We start from the raw sequence: 14,003 nt of genomic DNA on the forward strand, positions 1-14,003 counted from the left end.
ATTTACACTGACATTCAAATACAACCCATAAAACACACCACACTACAAATATTCAACACAGGGCAAATGCCATTCATACACACACACCCTCCACATTTCAAACACACGTGCCGTACTCAGACACACACACACACACACACCACACTCACATTTAGAGCAAACTCCACTCCACTTACCCACACCTGACTCCTCACTTGTCTAATACCTGACCTTTCAACTTTGACCTCTGCACTTGAGAGGACAGGAAGAGGAAGAAAAGAGGACGGGAAGGAAAAAACAAAACAAATGTAGCATAAATAGCTCCTTATGTCCTCATACAGTGAGTTTATTACCACGTATTACCAAGTATTATAGTTGTTGTCATGACAACTGCCGCATTGCCACAAGCATACAAAAACAGAGGAATCTATGAAGAGGAAGGGACAAGAAAAACATGGGAGCTACTACATTATTACATCACAGTGACATCACTTCTGGGTGATGTCATAGATCTGGCGTTCTTGATGGTAGTGATGTCACCAGAGTCTGGTTTAAACAGAGAGGTGGAGCTGGGAGTGTGTGGGTGTGGCTTCCCACAAGGGCTCAGCCCAGCTTGCAAAACAGCATAACACACACACACACACACACACACACACACACACACACACACACACACACACACACACACACACACACACACACACACACACACACACACACACACACACAGAGATACATGCACACACAAAGACTACTATTCATATACACATACATGCCATCACACATGTGGACACACGTGTACAATTACACACACAGCCGCTTGTAGTTTCTGTGGACTTATAACTCTCACTACAAGAGAGACAGCCTGAACTCTTGACTGAGTGTAATAGTTTATTTATTATTTGTATTTATTGTTCGTTAGTTTTTTTTTGCTTTGGGGCCTGCAGCTCTATGGGGAGAGGGGAGTTGTTGAGCCATCTCAGATTCTCAATACACACACCATTACTATCAGCCAAAATGATGCATGATGGGACAGTTTGGTCTTCAGCAGTTCAGAGTTACTACTGGAGTGACACTATTATGAGACGTATAGGACATAGGTGTAATGACTGATTCTATGGTTTATTGCACGCTTGTACAGTACCGAGTGTGGAATGAAGAAGCTTTGGGAAATGCAAAGTATTATATGGACGTGTGAAAAGGAATGTGAGGCTGCGTGTAACCATGTATTCCGCCATATTAGTACGAGTTTGAAAGTTTGAAGGGGAAATAAAGAGAGATTCAGAGAGTGAAAGAGACATAGGATGTATGTGCTGTATGGCTTGTAGTTTGCAAGTTGTAAGGTTTTTGTTATGTTGATGGAGAGGGTGCTGTCTGTGAACAGCTGTATGTGTGGGTGAGCCTCTATGTCTTGTGATAGGCTCACAGAATACCACTGTCTATGATTATGGACTACATCTCCCACAAACTGGACACTGAAACGGACTACATTTCCCATCGTCTGTGAAAAGGAGTGCATCTCCCAAAAGCTGGACACTGAAACCAACTGTAACTTCAGTAGTATTGCTGTTGTAATGGACTACATATCCCATCATCTCCCTGCCTCTGTAGAATATTGATACAAGGTCTAGCTCTCTAATGGAATCCGTCATGCCACTGTAACATTGTAATATGTTATTTAAAAAAGTGAAAATATCGAACAGAAAACGCAGCGGGACTGCCTCCAGCTCTCTCCCCTTAAAACATAAAAGTAGTCCAGATAGATGTAGCCGTCCGAACAAAATTACGAGACCAATCATATATCATCCGTGCAGAGGGACACCGGGGTGTCATCCGAGCCTGAAGCCCACGGCGCTGGGCGTCAAATGGTACTACTGTTCTGGAGTCTTCCACCGGTACACGGACGCCTTCCCTATCTGCCCCCGACCCGCGCCACTAATCCTCGTAGGACACACGTGCTGCTTGGCTTGGTTAGACTACGAGGCGTTATAGACGCAAAGTGAGCTTTTTCCTCCAGATTGCGAGAGATCAGGGGTGAAATTAGAAGTGCTTTTTATATACATTCTTAGTAACGGCTTTCTTATTCTCTTGTATTATGCCTCCCCGCCCTGGCTGTTGTGCTAATATGACTTTTCCCGGTATTTAGGGTAGCAAGCGAACGCTGTTGTACTAGAGACTGTGATGATCCGTCCATGTTTAATCTCGCTTTAACACGGGGAGTTTGGCTGAAGTGATCTAACTCCGTGATTGCGCGCTCTCCTTCTCTGGGCACTTTGTTGTCACATTTCCTCTGAAAAAAAAAATGTTTTTATTTAATTGGTCATGGCTATTTGTTACATGTTAGGACACAACAGATGAAAAGCGCCTTTGCTGGTGACAAGCAAAAGTGCTTCATAAAAGTCCTTTTTTAAAAATAAACGTGTCTGGTCTGCATTTAATTTGCTATTAAGCCTTAACCCAGGAAATGACCTCAGTGAACTGCGAGCAGTCTAGTTTACCTTACCTGTTGTTTTACTTCAACACTTTACGACTTGTTTTACTACTATCAATTTCATGTTGCAAACCTTAGTTTAATTATGGTAAGCCGCACATTTACACATAAGAAGTGATAAGACCCAGTTAGTACTACAAAATGTAGTAGTAGCTTAGGGACAATTTATTTGATATAAAAGAAGGTTTCGTGAGTTCCACCACGATATATGCAAATAATGATTAAAAACGTCTTTCCGGCAATATCACCTATCACATAAAACTTACATTACATTACATATTTTCTCGTAGTGTCCCTTGTCTTTTCTCTGAACAGCTCAGCATTTTGTGCTGCAATCTAATCAAAGGGGTGTTTGTTTGTGAAAAACATCCACGTTTATGAATGAAATATGCTTCACGTTACGACACCAGACCTACACTTATAATTAAGCTTTTCGTCAGGACCATGGATAGCTCCTATATGACTGACGCGTCCGTTGGAACTGCGCCACCGCGGGGACAGCCTGGGGGAGAGTTGTGGCGCTTTTCCACAATGGGATAAACCCCCAGTGGCTGAGGGAAAGGCTCTGCGACCGTCTAGACCTCATAGACAACACCTGAAAGTCTGTAAAGCACACACATGTTCCATTAGTAGACACAAAAAATGTGTACACCCAAAACATATTGACTTATAAAAAAGACCACCTGTTTACTATGAATTACGTGACCACAGTGACGTTGGAAAGGATTTTCATTCCAGCCCATCCAGCATCCATATCAGCATATGACGAAGAAAAACACTTACCAGTAGACAACACAAGAACATTTTCTGATCAAATGGACATTTCAAATAGAAACATAAAAGCACCTCACGACCGACTAGTCTTGAAGTGCAAACTCAAACAGTATTATTAACGATATCTGTAATCTTGTTATCACTGCCAAACATCAGTACATTAGTTTAAAGATAAGATCATAATGATCCCCACTGTGGAACTGAACTGAACTGAACACTGAGAATGTTGGCTGTTGGAAGGAATCTACACTCTAAAGGCACTGGATTAGATAGATAATGGATAAACGATGTAAATACATCAAATAACTCTTACAGTATCCTGAAGATGTCTTGTGATTGAATGAAGTTTGAAGATGAAGATGATGACGTTAGATGATGTTCTTTAAAAATTGTAAACTGTGTTTAGTAAAGCTCTTTCTAACTAGCCCTGCATCTTTAAAGGATTGAATATTAAAGTTTTATGAACTACAATGAATGACTTGTTGCTATTAACATTAGTAAATCATTAATTACACCCGTGTTACCCTTACTTCATATCTCTTAGTGCTGACATTAATGGCCTGGAAGATAATTGACAAAATTATAGATGTTGAAGTTCAGTACTTATCCTTTCTTGTAACTTATTTTAAATTAAGTCCATGGTTTGATAATGCTAAATCATTTCTTAGCTAATGTCAATGACTGTAATTAAGCTGAAGTAGGGGCTGATCTTGCAGAGGTAAGCATGTGATTTTAATGCCCCCGGGGGGCCATTTGTAAAGGAAGCCCTGATGGTCTGCCATCTTACAAGACTGAAGACCTAACATAATATCTCCCAATGTGATTCAATGGAAACTGGTTAAAAGTGTGTGTGTGACAAAAGAAAGAAGAAAGAAAGAAGAGAGCAATTATTAGAATCATTAGCGTATGCTCTGATATCACGAGAAACTGTGCTAGTATTGTTGGCCTGAGCAGGCTGCTGCTGCTGCTGCTGCTGCTGCTGCTGTCCTCTATGGTGCAGGTGGTAGGAGGTCCTGCTCCACAGACATCTGAGTGATGAGACTGAACCAAACCTGCCGCACACATGACAGGACAGCCCACGGATCAGGGAGGAATGAATGTTTTATTGCAATTAGTCATTTTCAGACGAAAAGAGGCTCTCCAACTAAAAAAAAAAAAAAAAACATCGTACCTGTACAAAACACACTGTTTACCAACAACAGAAACTTCATAAAGTGGTGAGCATACAGAAACACCGAGGAATGGAGAAAAAACATTAAGATACGGCTCATCCTGTCAACAACGATGGGAGTAAAGATGGTGGTGGTGGCTATGATGAGAAAGAGTACAGATCTGAGGAATTCTAAGCCAATTTAAGCACCATCTTCATGTCATAAGGAAAGGCAAACGAAAGAAAAGAAATACTCTAGAATAGTGAGAGAAGTTAAACATGGATGCATGAGTTTGTTGATCACAGTTGTTTTAATCATCAGACAAGTTTGTTTTTGTTTTTTTTCTTTTTTTCAAACCAACTACAGAAAAGAGGAGTCTCTACTACTGCTTCGCCATGCAGCTGAGTTCAGTTAACCGTCTCCAACACACACAAAATAGACTTCAGGAAGTAACAGGAGCTTGATACATTTCTGCCCAACAGGAAATTGTCACAAAGCCTGGAAAGTAATTATCATATTTCTTTGAATGTGAGATTCTCCTATCAAAAATAATATGCAGATGTTTTTTTTTTTTTTACTTTTCTTAATACATTTAAAGTGCAAGTATTCATCCATTTGATTCAATGCTTCTGTTAAGTACAAAATTCAAAGGAAAAAAAAGAAACAGCAATATGCTTTTCCTGTATGTATTTATATATTTATATATATTTATATAGAGAGATATATCTATATGTTATCTTTTATCCATAAAGAGGAGCATCATATGTAACAAACCATATATACACACACACCACAGGTCTCATATATATATATATATATATATATATATATATATATATATATATATATATATACATATACATATACATATATATTTATATATATATATATAGATAGATAGATTTTTTTTAAAGTACAACACATTTGTCTGAATTTAAAAAGAAAATGAGCACAGGATATGTGTGAGACCTATCAGTGGACCTCTGCTCTCGTGGGACCTATCCTGCACCCCCCACCCTCTTCCTCTCCATCTTCCTCCTCCTCGTCCCAACCCCCCCCCCCCCATGCTATAATCACTGTTCCTCTTGGATCCAATCCCCTGCTTTCAACAACTGGAGTACGAGGCCACGGAAGTACTGCATGACAGAACTGTCAATCCCCCGTCGATTAGAGGGAGCAAGAGGAGGATTGGCTTATACAATCTCTTAGTGTGTTTAGAACTCTGTTAACACACACTCACACATACACACATAGGGAGACTGGTGTGAGCACCAACAGACAGTGCCGCACGCTCTGTGGTTCCCTTTAGAACCATTCTAAAAGACGTGGCTCTGCAGAACTTCAATATCATGAAGACACGAGAGAGGGGATGAAGAGAACAGAGAACAGGTGAGAACGTTCTACCCGGTTCCATCTAGAAAAGTCCTCCTGTCTTTCCAGAAAACATATATTTTTTAGGGTTTTTTAAGGGTGTTTTTTTTCTTTGTAAACCAAAATGGAATCTTCCAAAATGACTTACACTCACATAAACACACACACACAGAAGTACAAGCACAAAAATATGTCTTTAAAATGTAACTCATTTTTTAGTTTTGTCTTTTTTTTGTTTTTTTGTTTTGTTTGTGTTTTTGCTCTCTTGGGTTTTCTGTTGATGTGATGTCTGGGCTGATTACATGACTTGGGAGGTGGAATCTTTTCCCAGGTCAGCTGGTCTTATGTGTGTAAGCACACACACACACACACAGACTGATGATGGTAGGTAAGACCAGAAGAAACACCTCTAGCTCGAGAGATTTTCCTAACACTAAAAAGAAAAAGTGCCACCACACCAGGTATTCCAGCCCAAGAACCACCACACTCTCGCTATCCCATGGTGGGAGGGCATGGACACCTCTGGCTATACAGGCCCACCTAAGGGAGGTCAGAGGTCGTTGCTAAGGAAACAATCATAACATGAGATTTGATTGGTCTCCTCTGTGCACTGCCTCCAAGCCAGGCAGTGTGCACTAAGACAGCTATTTTAGTACTGTTTCAGTAGGTCTCTCTCTCACACGCACACAGGCATAAACACACACACACACACACACACACAGTAAGACAGCTGTTTTAGTACCAATTCAGTAGGTATCTCTCTCTCACACACACAGGCATAAACACAAACACACACACACACACACACACACACACACAAAGACAGCTATTTCAGTACTGTTTTAGTAGCTCTCTCTCTACCATACACACACACACATACACATTAAGACAGCCTTTTTAGCACTGTTTCAGTGGAGCACCGACACACACGTACAACACACAAACACACACTAAGAAAGAGCTGTTTTAGTAGCACCTAAAGGATTAGTAATTAGTCTCTTTTTTTTTTTTAAGAATCACTTTGAAAATAAAACATTTTCGTATGTTTTTGAGCATTTAAGAGGCATTTCAGTACCAACATATGTTGTTTTGTTTTTTTCTCTGGTGAGTTTTCTAATGGCCACCCTCTACATGTCGGCTGTCGTGGCCTGCAGATGAGCCCAGTCACAGAGTTAGAGTGGAGCCAGGGGGTTTTCCAGTTTCCATTTCCTAGAGCTTTTCCACTTCACACAGTACTCAGAGAGAGGGGGGAGCTGGACAAGAGGATGACAGGAACAGTGAAGGGAAGCATAATATATATATCTCTCTCTCATACACAGACACACAGACATGCATGTACACCCAACCTAACACGCAAGTCCTACACGTAATGAGGGGTCAACATCCCTAGGATGGTAGAGGTGTCAAGGGCAGATGCTCTCCACGTTAGCTACCAGAAGCTAATCCTAGGCATTGCACAGACACTCTAGGAGGCAGGACGGACAGGCGGTAGAAGGCAGTGCTCTGGGCCGCATGTGGTTCTGATCTATGGGCCCGATCCAGGCCAGCTCTGTCCTCGTGTCAGCTAGTGCGTAACAGCCTCGTCAGGGCGCGTGGCGCCTGGACGTCTACACTCTAGTAGACTCAGAAGTCAGGAAGTGAGGACGCAGCAGTATCGGGGATGCTGCCACCGTCTCTGTTAGGTTTTTTTTTGTCAGACTCACACTAAGAACAAGTCTGAAGTTTGAGTCTGAGGTTAGAACATCTGGGCAGATGTTCCCCAGGAGACCCACTCAACAACAATGATGGTGTCCGCATATGTGTGTGTGTGTGTGTGTGTGTGTGAGTGAGGGAGAGGGTGAGAGAAAGATATTGTGTATTCAGTGTTGCAGCTAAATACCACTGAGAATAATCTCAAAAAGGTCTACAGAGAAAAGTGCAGAAATGAAGTAGCTGAACAAAGCTAAATAAAAACTTTCAGAGGAATCTTGCTTTCTTCAACTCTTGACATTGGTTAACATGTTTGCAGTGGGAGTCAAACTAAATTAAAGAGTTGTTTTATTCTTCTTAAATTGTTTCTTTACACAACATTCCTTTAAGGGTACTTTTAAAATAACTCATTAAATCTCTCTTTTCGGCAAGCATTGTGCCAGTTCTGAAGAACTTTCAGAGAGTTAGAATGTATCAAACACGCTCGAGCAGCGAACTACAATGGAACGTCCCCGGTGGAGAGCCTACGCCAGACTTTTACGCAGCTCTTCCGCTGCGTCGCTGGCCTGACTACAGGCACGACTCGTAGCCACAGCCGCAGCCACGGTGCCTGAGCTGGTCGCAAAGAGAGATGGGCATCCCTGCTTCGTGCGTCTCCACAGCCGAGTGCCAAGATCATAGCTGTGGCGCACGACTCAGCCAAACTGGGAACTAGGCAAACCACGAGGAGATCGGTCAACCTTTGATCTCTTCTCTATGAATGTTTTCGCGTGTTTCAAAAAAATAAAATGAAATAAGTGCCAAAAAAGTGCTTCACATATCCATCGTAAGGGAGAATTAAGTCCTATGCGTCTTACAGAGAGAACTAGTTCCATCGGTATACAGAAAATGCCACGGTTGGCACGTAGGCAACCATATTGCACGCGATACTGAAATGTTAGCAGTGTTACTTTTGAGAGGATGAGCTGGAATATGACAACATGTGGAGTGACGTCACAACGTCAAAACAAACAGGTAGGCAAACTGATTTTTAGCAAGACCGGCGAATCCCACGGCGCGCGTGGAAAGTAGCACCATTAAAAAAACACCCTGCCCCCCTGCACGCACCACCACCCCCTTTTCAAACCCACCCACGGGACAAAATACATGTACAACTTTGTTGTTTTTGTTTTCTTACACAGAGCATTAAGAGAAGTCCCCCATCCCTCCAGGTGAACGAATCCATGCTTACATCACTGCGCTGCTTTATCTCCGCAGATCACCGCCCGCTTCTCCAGATGACAAGACAAGAGGAAAGCCGAGTAGTATGTGTTGTTTGAGTTTGGTTTCTAATGGCAAGTCCGTTCAGGAATACCACGACTGGAGCAGTGAACGCGCCTGCGGTGAGCCAAAGATGAAGCAAGACGAACCAGTGATCGGAAGCGTCGGGGCACGCGGAGCATGTAAACGTGTGGAGCAGGGATAAGGCACCAGGTTGTTTTTGACGTTGAAGAGGACGATCCACGCGGGCTTCAAGTGCCGCCCACATGGATTCTTCTCTCCTAGAACACGACTCAAGCTTGTACTGGTGGACAGCTCCTGCTCTGTATAACCCCCTCCCCTTCCCTCCCCCCCAAAAAGAGAGAGAAAAAAAATACTCCCACAGAAAACGTGGGCATGTTCAGAATTTAAATACATCTGATTCACAAAATCATAATTTGTATTTCTAAGTTAGCACTTTTTGTCATGATAGCATTTGCCCAAGGGGGTACGGTGCTGTGGGCTGATATTCAATATTAGGAGTCGCGCACTGGTCATGATGGCAACGTTACCTCCGACCTGACGCTCTCGTTTGACGTCAGGCACGGGAGCTCACTCTGACCGGATGCACGCTCGTCTGCCGTCTCTACTCTTTCAAAATGGAAGATGAAGTACTTCTAATTCTTCAAATGCATGTTTGCCTTGGTTTGTTTCTTTTTTCCGATAGATGCTTGTTGACACGTCCTCCACAGTCTGCGCCGGGTGGGCACAGACACACGTACAATATAATCTGTGTAAACTTCTACGCTGAAGTTTTGGTTCATAAAACTCCTAAATATTACTTGATTTGTGCTGGAGTCAAATGTTAGCACACATAAAAACGTATATATATATATAGATTCTCTTTTTCGCTATAACATCTTGAATTTGCACTTTGGAACCCATTTCAATGGCCTGGACGTGTATAAAACTGGCTGTTGACAGGTGAGACAAACTCCAGTCTATTATATTTTTTTTGTGAGCAGAAAACCAGTTCATAGACCCATGTTACTGATAGCAGCGGCTTACTGTAGTATTGTGGATAAGTGGGAATTTTCCGGTGATGGTTGAGATGTGACTGCAAGTTTGAAGGTTGTGGTAGGGTGATCCCTTGGAATTCTCTCTCGCGCTTTTAACATTTACAGTAACGTTTGATTAAATGTCATTCGTTATTTCATATATATTTTGAATTTCTTTTCCGCGGTCTCTCTCTGTCTCGTGTGAATATGCGTTTTATATCCATCAATCCTCGTCTCCTTCGTCTCCCTGTAGGCCCTCCGGTAGCAGCTCGCGTGCCCTCCTCTCTCGACTCCGCTCTTGGATCCGTTTCATCTCGTCGGCGTATTTACAGAAGGTTGCGCCGAATTTGGACCACACTTTGCAGGGCACTGTGATGGAGTTGCGGTAGGTCGGCTTCACCTCGCTAACGCGCATGAACACTCCATACTTGTTTGAGCCCACGTCGAAAAAAAAGCGCTTATTGTCCACCGTAAGTGAAGTGCCTTCCGGTAGCTCTGCAGGCTCCTCGTCCACACCATAATCATCGATGAGTTTAGCCAGCGCGTCGCGGAACTCAATAAGTCCCTGGGCTGGAAGCGCGATGGTCTGGCCTTGTGCAGTTCCCAATCCGGGCCCCCGATTCACGGTCTGACGGATCCTCAGAAACCGCCCCCTCTGGTTTTCTTTTAGATCCATGTAATACTTCCGATTCTCCCGCACCAGAAACTCGCTCTTTAGGGCCCGCCGGGGCTCGTCTTGCACCATCTCCGGGTTACTAGGGCCCAGCTGGGCGTAATGCTCGATGAAGTCCCCTAAGTAGTCACGGAACTCCACAGCTACTGACATCGAGAGAGTCAGGCGGCTCTTGTTTCCCCCGGCCCCGACCTCGGCTATCTTCAGGAAGCGGCCTTTGGCGTTCTGCTTGACGTCGAGGTAGAAGCGCTTGTTCTGGATGTCAACGCGTTTGGAGGCAAGCTCCTCGGTGTCGTGCTGGAGGCGGGACGGGTGCATCGGGCCGGCTCCGGGGCCCGTGGCGAATCCTCCTTGCTCACTGCCACTGTCTCTGTCCGCCATGATGTGCGTCCCCTCTTACCTTCTCGCAGTGTGCCTCAGCCTGCTGCAGCCCAGATCGCCAGCAGAAACAGCTAATGCTTCTCGCGAGATCTGCACATGACACAGAAGGTTGCCGTTGGAAATGATAGGGACTGCTTGCACCGAACGAGTCTGTAGAATTTGGTCGTAATTGTGGGCGTGTTTCTTAGCGTCAAAGCGGCGCGTAACTTGCGCAGCTGTGCGCAGAGGAAAGGGGAAAAAATCTAGACACTGCAGCTGAATTGAAGGCATTTCAGTATCACCATTCCTGGTTTCGTTTCTTTAAACGGTTTGAGGTCACATGACAAGAGAGAACCATAGATCAGCAGGAATCCAGGAGGCAACTCCAGGGACCATTCTCATTTTGTGGTTTGAAGAAAGAAACATAATTTATTCATGTACATCATGCAACGACTCAAAGATTAGCCTAACCAAACACACATCCCACGTGTATTATCGTGATTTGCGAAAGCACAATGTATGCACAATAAGCTTTCACATCAAAATTATTCCATATAACTAACATAAGGGTTTTCTGGGTATGTTGTTTTCAGCACAGTACCACTTAAGCTGTAATGATTGAGAATTTCCCTGGGGATTGCATACCTATAAGTAGAATATATAATAATATTTTTTCTACGCAGCCCTCTTCTGCTCATTTAACCCTGCATGCCCAGAGACAGCCATAAGCCGGGAAATAAACATCTCATGCCAAACGCCCCTCACTTTTAAGGGGGCAGAGTTCATTCGACGGTTTCAGCACCATGGCCAGTTCTATTTCCGAACGCCGAGCCCAGATGTGAACTGATGTATAAAATGATTTACGGAACGAACGAGCTAACCCACACTTGTACTGTCCCTCCCGAACGGCATCACTGTGCCACCGACTGTGCAAAGCTGCTTAATAACGAGTGGCCCCCTCGAGCGCACGTTGGGCATCCAGGAGGCATCCCTTACTTAGATCGGAACCTTATATGACCGCCTCGTGCTTTGTCAGCAAAACCACGGAAATGAAACACTGTTACAGGATATGTCAGGAGGGCAATTATGAGACCACTTTAACAACCCCAAGTTTCGCAGATACACTCTTGCTGACGGTCAATGCTGACAAGAAATTCTCCATCGTTTTCCCCTCTTGTTACTATGTGCGACAAGTATCAGCTTCGGCCTGTAGAGGGCGCTCGACAGCAGCGGATAAAACCATACACTGTCTCACAAACGTCGCATTTATTTGTGCCAAGGGAAAGATGCTGGTAATATTTACACTATCCACTTGGCGACTGCCGTCGGGACTGGTACTCACACGCACAGAGTGTGAGCACGGAGTTGTAGGACATTTTATTTTCTACCTCTGTCTATCTCTGCGTATCATTCATCAGCCGGTTGCCAGTGTTATGACACACCAGCATTCTATCGATACAGACAGCGTCCTGTCCCTATCTCATACCCGCAGGACCTGTTTGCGATTGCCAACGTGCGCGAAAGGGCGTTGAAAGGTTTCGCCTCCCGTTCGGGCGACGCCTGGTTGGTCAATTTGGGGGCCAGCAATGTGAATGTGACCTGAATGCAGCCGCGTGATTAAACGAAAGAAGGATAACGTCAAGAAAAAAAAAAACATTGCTGATTGTCCGGCGCTCGAGACGACTGAGCTACTTTCGCAGCGTTAGTCATCGCAGGCTCGTGCCTGGACCATTTCTACCAATCCTACAGGGAATCAGAGCGCGCTCTCACGGGGAACAGATTTTTTTGCAAGCAAAAGTTATAAGGCGCTGCATTGTGTCGGTTCCCTACGTTAATTACGTTGGTGTGAATGCACGAGTTGCTGTATTCGCGCGCCTCAAAGAATACTGGTCTCGTGCGGATGTGGATTCTGGGAGCCTTTCCGTGACCTACAAGGCGTCGTATGTGCTCTGACGGCACATCACGGAATTTGCGCAGGAAGTTCGCACAGACAGCAGCGAACCGGCCAGGTGATGTTTGCTCACGTAAGCCGGCAGTGTGTGGTGGCGGCAGAGCGGGCAGCGAGCGAAGTGGACGCGCTTGTTGCATCGCCCAACTGAGCAACATCCTCGGCCGCTCCGTGCCGTCTCGTTTGGGCGTCGATAACGCTCGCCCGCGGAAACAGAACCCTTCACACGGTATGATATTCCGATGCTGTTTTCTCTGTGCCGAGTCTGAATCGTTTCACATCGAAAACCGCGTTTGAAAGGCAGTGCGCCCAGGCTGGGCCATGACATTGGCTGGATAAAGGGGGGACCTGCGGCGTTTTGCAGTAGCCCCGTGTTGTGGTAAGGCAGCGTAATTTATGAATGCATTTTTGCGTTTCGGAATCGGTATTTGAAGGAGAATGCAGCAACGAGATTTTTTCAACCGCGCATCAACCGCTGACTGGAGCTATTTCCGGTTCCTAAGTGGCTCGTGTTTCCCCATCGCGGGCTGCATGGGGCAGAGCGGCTCGCACACAGATGGCACGGACTCTTGCGCAAGGTCTGCCGCCCCGCGCCTCTACCGGAGCCCATTCACAGTCTCCCGCCACCGTAACCCGACTCCATCATCCGCCGCCCCTCGTCAGCCCCGAGAGCACTGCAGCACCGCGAGCGGGCCGCCTCTGAGCCCCAGCAGACGGCATGAGCAGGAGACTTGATCTGGCGCTTTTCTCCATGCTGCTCGTGGGGCTCTCGTTCGCGTGCTACGCCCCGAGCTTGGATACCCCGCAGGAACAGGGCGTACCGGGCGGCAGTGGTGATCGAAGGTGAGGTGTTCGCGCTGCCCGAGAACGTCTCCGTGGAGCCGTACAGTGTGAATGTCAGGGTGCTGGACGTGTGGCCGGTGAACGGCGGCGGGCTGGAGCGCGAGCAGCTCGTCACCGTGGGGGATTTCGGCACCGAGGCGCCGTGCGTGCTCGTGGGAAAAAGACCACAGATATATATTTTTCATGGACCCCACTGAGGAGCCTTTAGTATTCAGAGCGTCTTTTGCTCCTCTGGACGCCGGCGAGAGGAACCTCAAGAAGGAGGTGGAGAGCATTCTGTGTGAGGACTGGCGGTAAGTCTGCTCTGGGTTCTTCACTAATGGGCCATTGCTATGGTGATGCTACAAGGTAAATGTGTGTGTGTCTGTGTGTGTGTGTTCATGATTTATAATCAGTTTCGCAGCCTACTCGGCCATGTTCCCCGACC

At 45.3% G+C, this 14,003-nt stretch overlaps 2 protein-coding genes across 2 annotated transcripts in view; one reads left to right on the forward strand and one right to left on the reverse strand.

Annotated features, from left to right (window-relative positions):
* Window positions 1–6,009: 6,009 nt before the first annotated feature.
* Window positions 6,010–11,001, reverse strand: purab (purine-rich element binding protein Ab). Its single transcript, XM_031568897.2, has one exon. The coding sequence runs from the start codon at window positions 10,804–10,806 to the stop codon at window positions 9,976–9,978; it is 831 nt and encodes a 276-aa protein (XP_031424757.1). The 5' UTR covers window positions 10,807–11,001; the 3' UTR covers window positions 6,010–9,975.
* A 2,170-nt stretch (window positions 11,002–13,171) lies between these two features.
* Window positions 13,172–14,003, forward strand: part of nrg2b (neuregulin 2b) — a 69,675-nt gene continuing 68,843 nt past the window's right edge. The window contains exons 1-3 of the mRNA XM_042707966.1: window positions 13,172–13,449; window positions 13,542–13,728; window positions 13,785–13,869. Coding sequence (XP_042563900.1) covers window positions 13,172–13,449; window positions 13,542–13,728; window positions 13,785–13,869 — 550 coding nt within the window. The remainder of the gene's footprint in view (window positions 13,450–13,541; window positions 13,729–13,784; window positions 13,870–14,003) is intronic.

Source organism: Clupea harengus, chromosome 6 (assembly GCF_900700415.2).
Source record: "Clupea harengus chromosome 6, Ch_v2.0.2, whole genome shotgun sequence".
NCBI lineage: Eukaryota > Metazoa > Chordata > Actinopteri > Clupeiformes > Clupeidae > Clupea > Clupea harengus.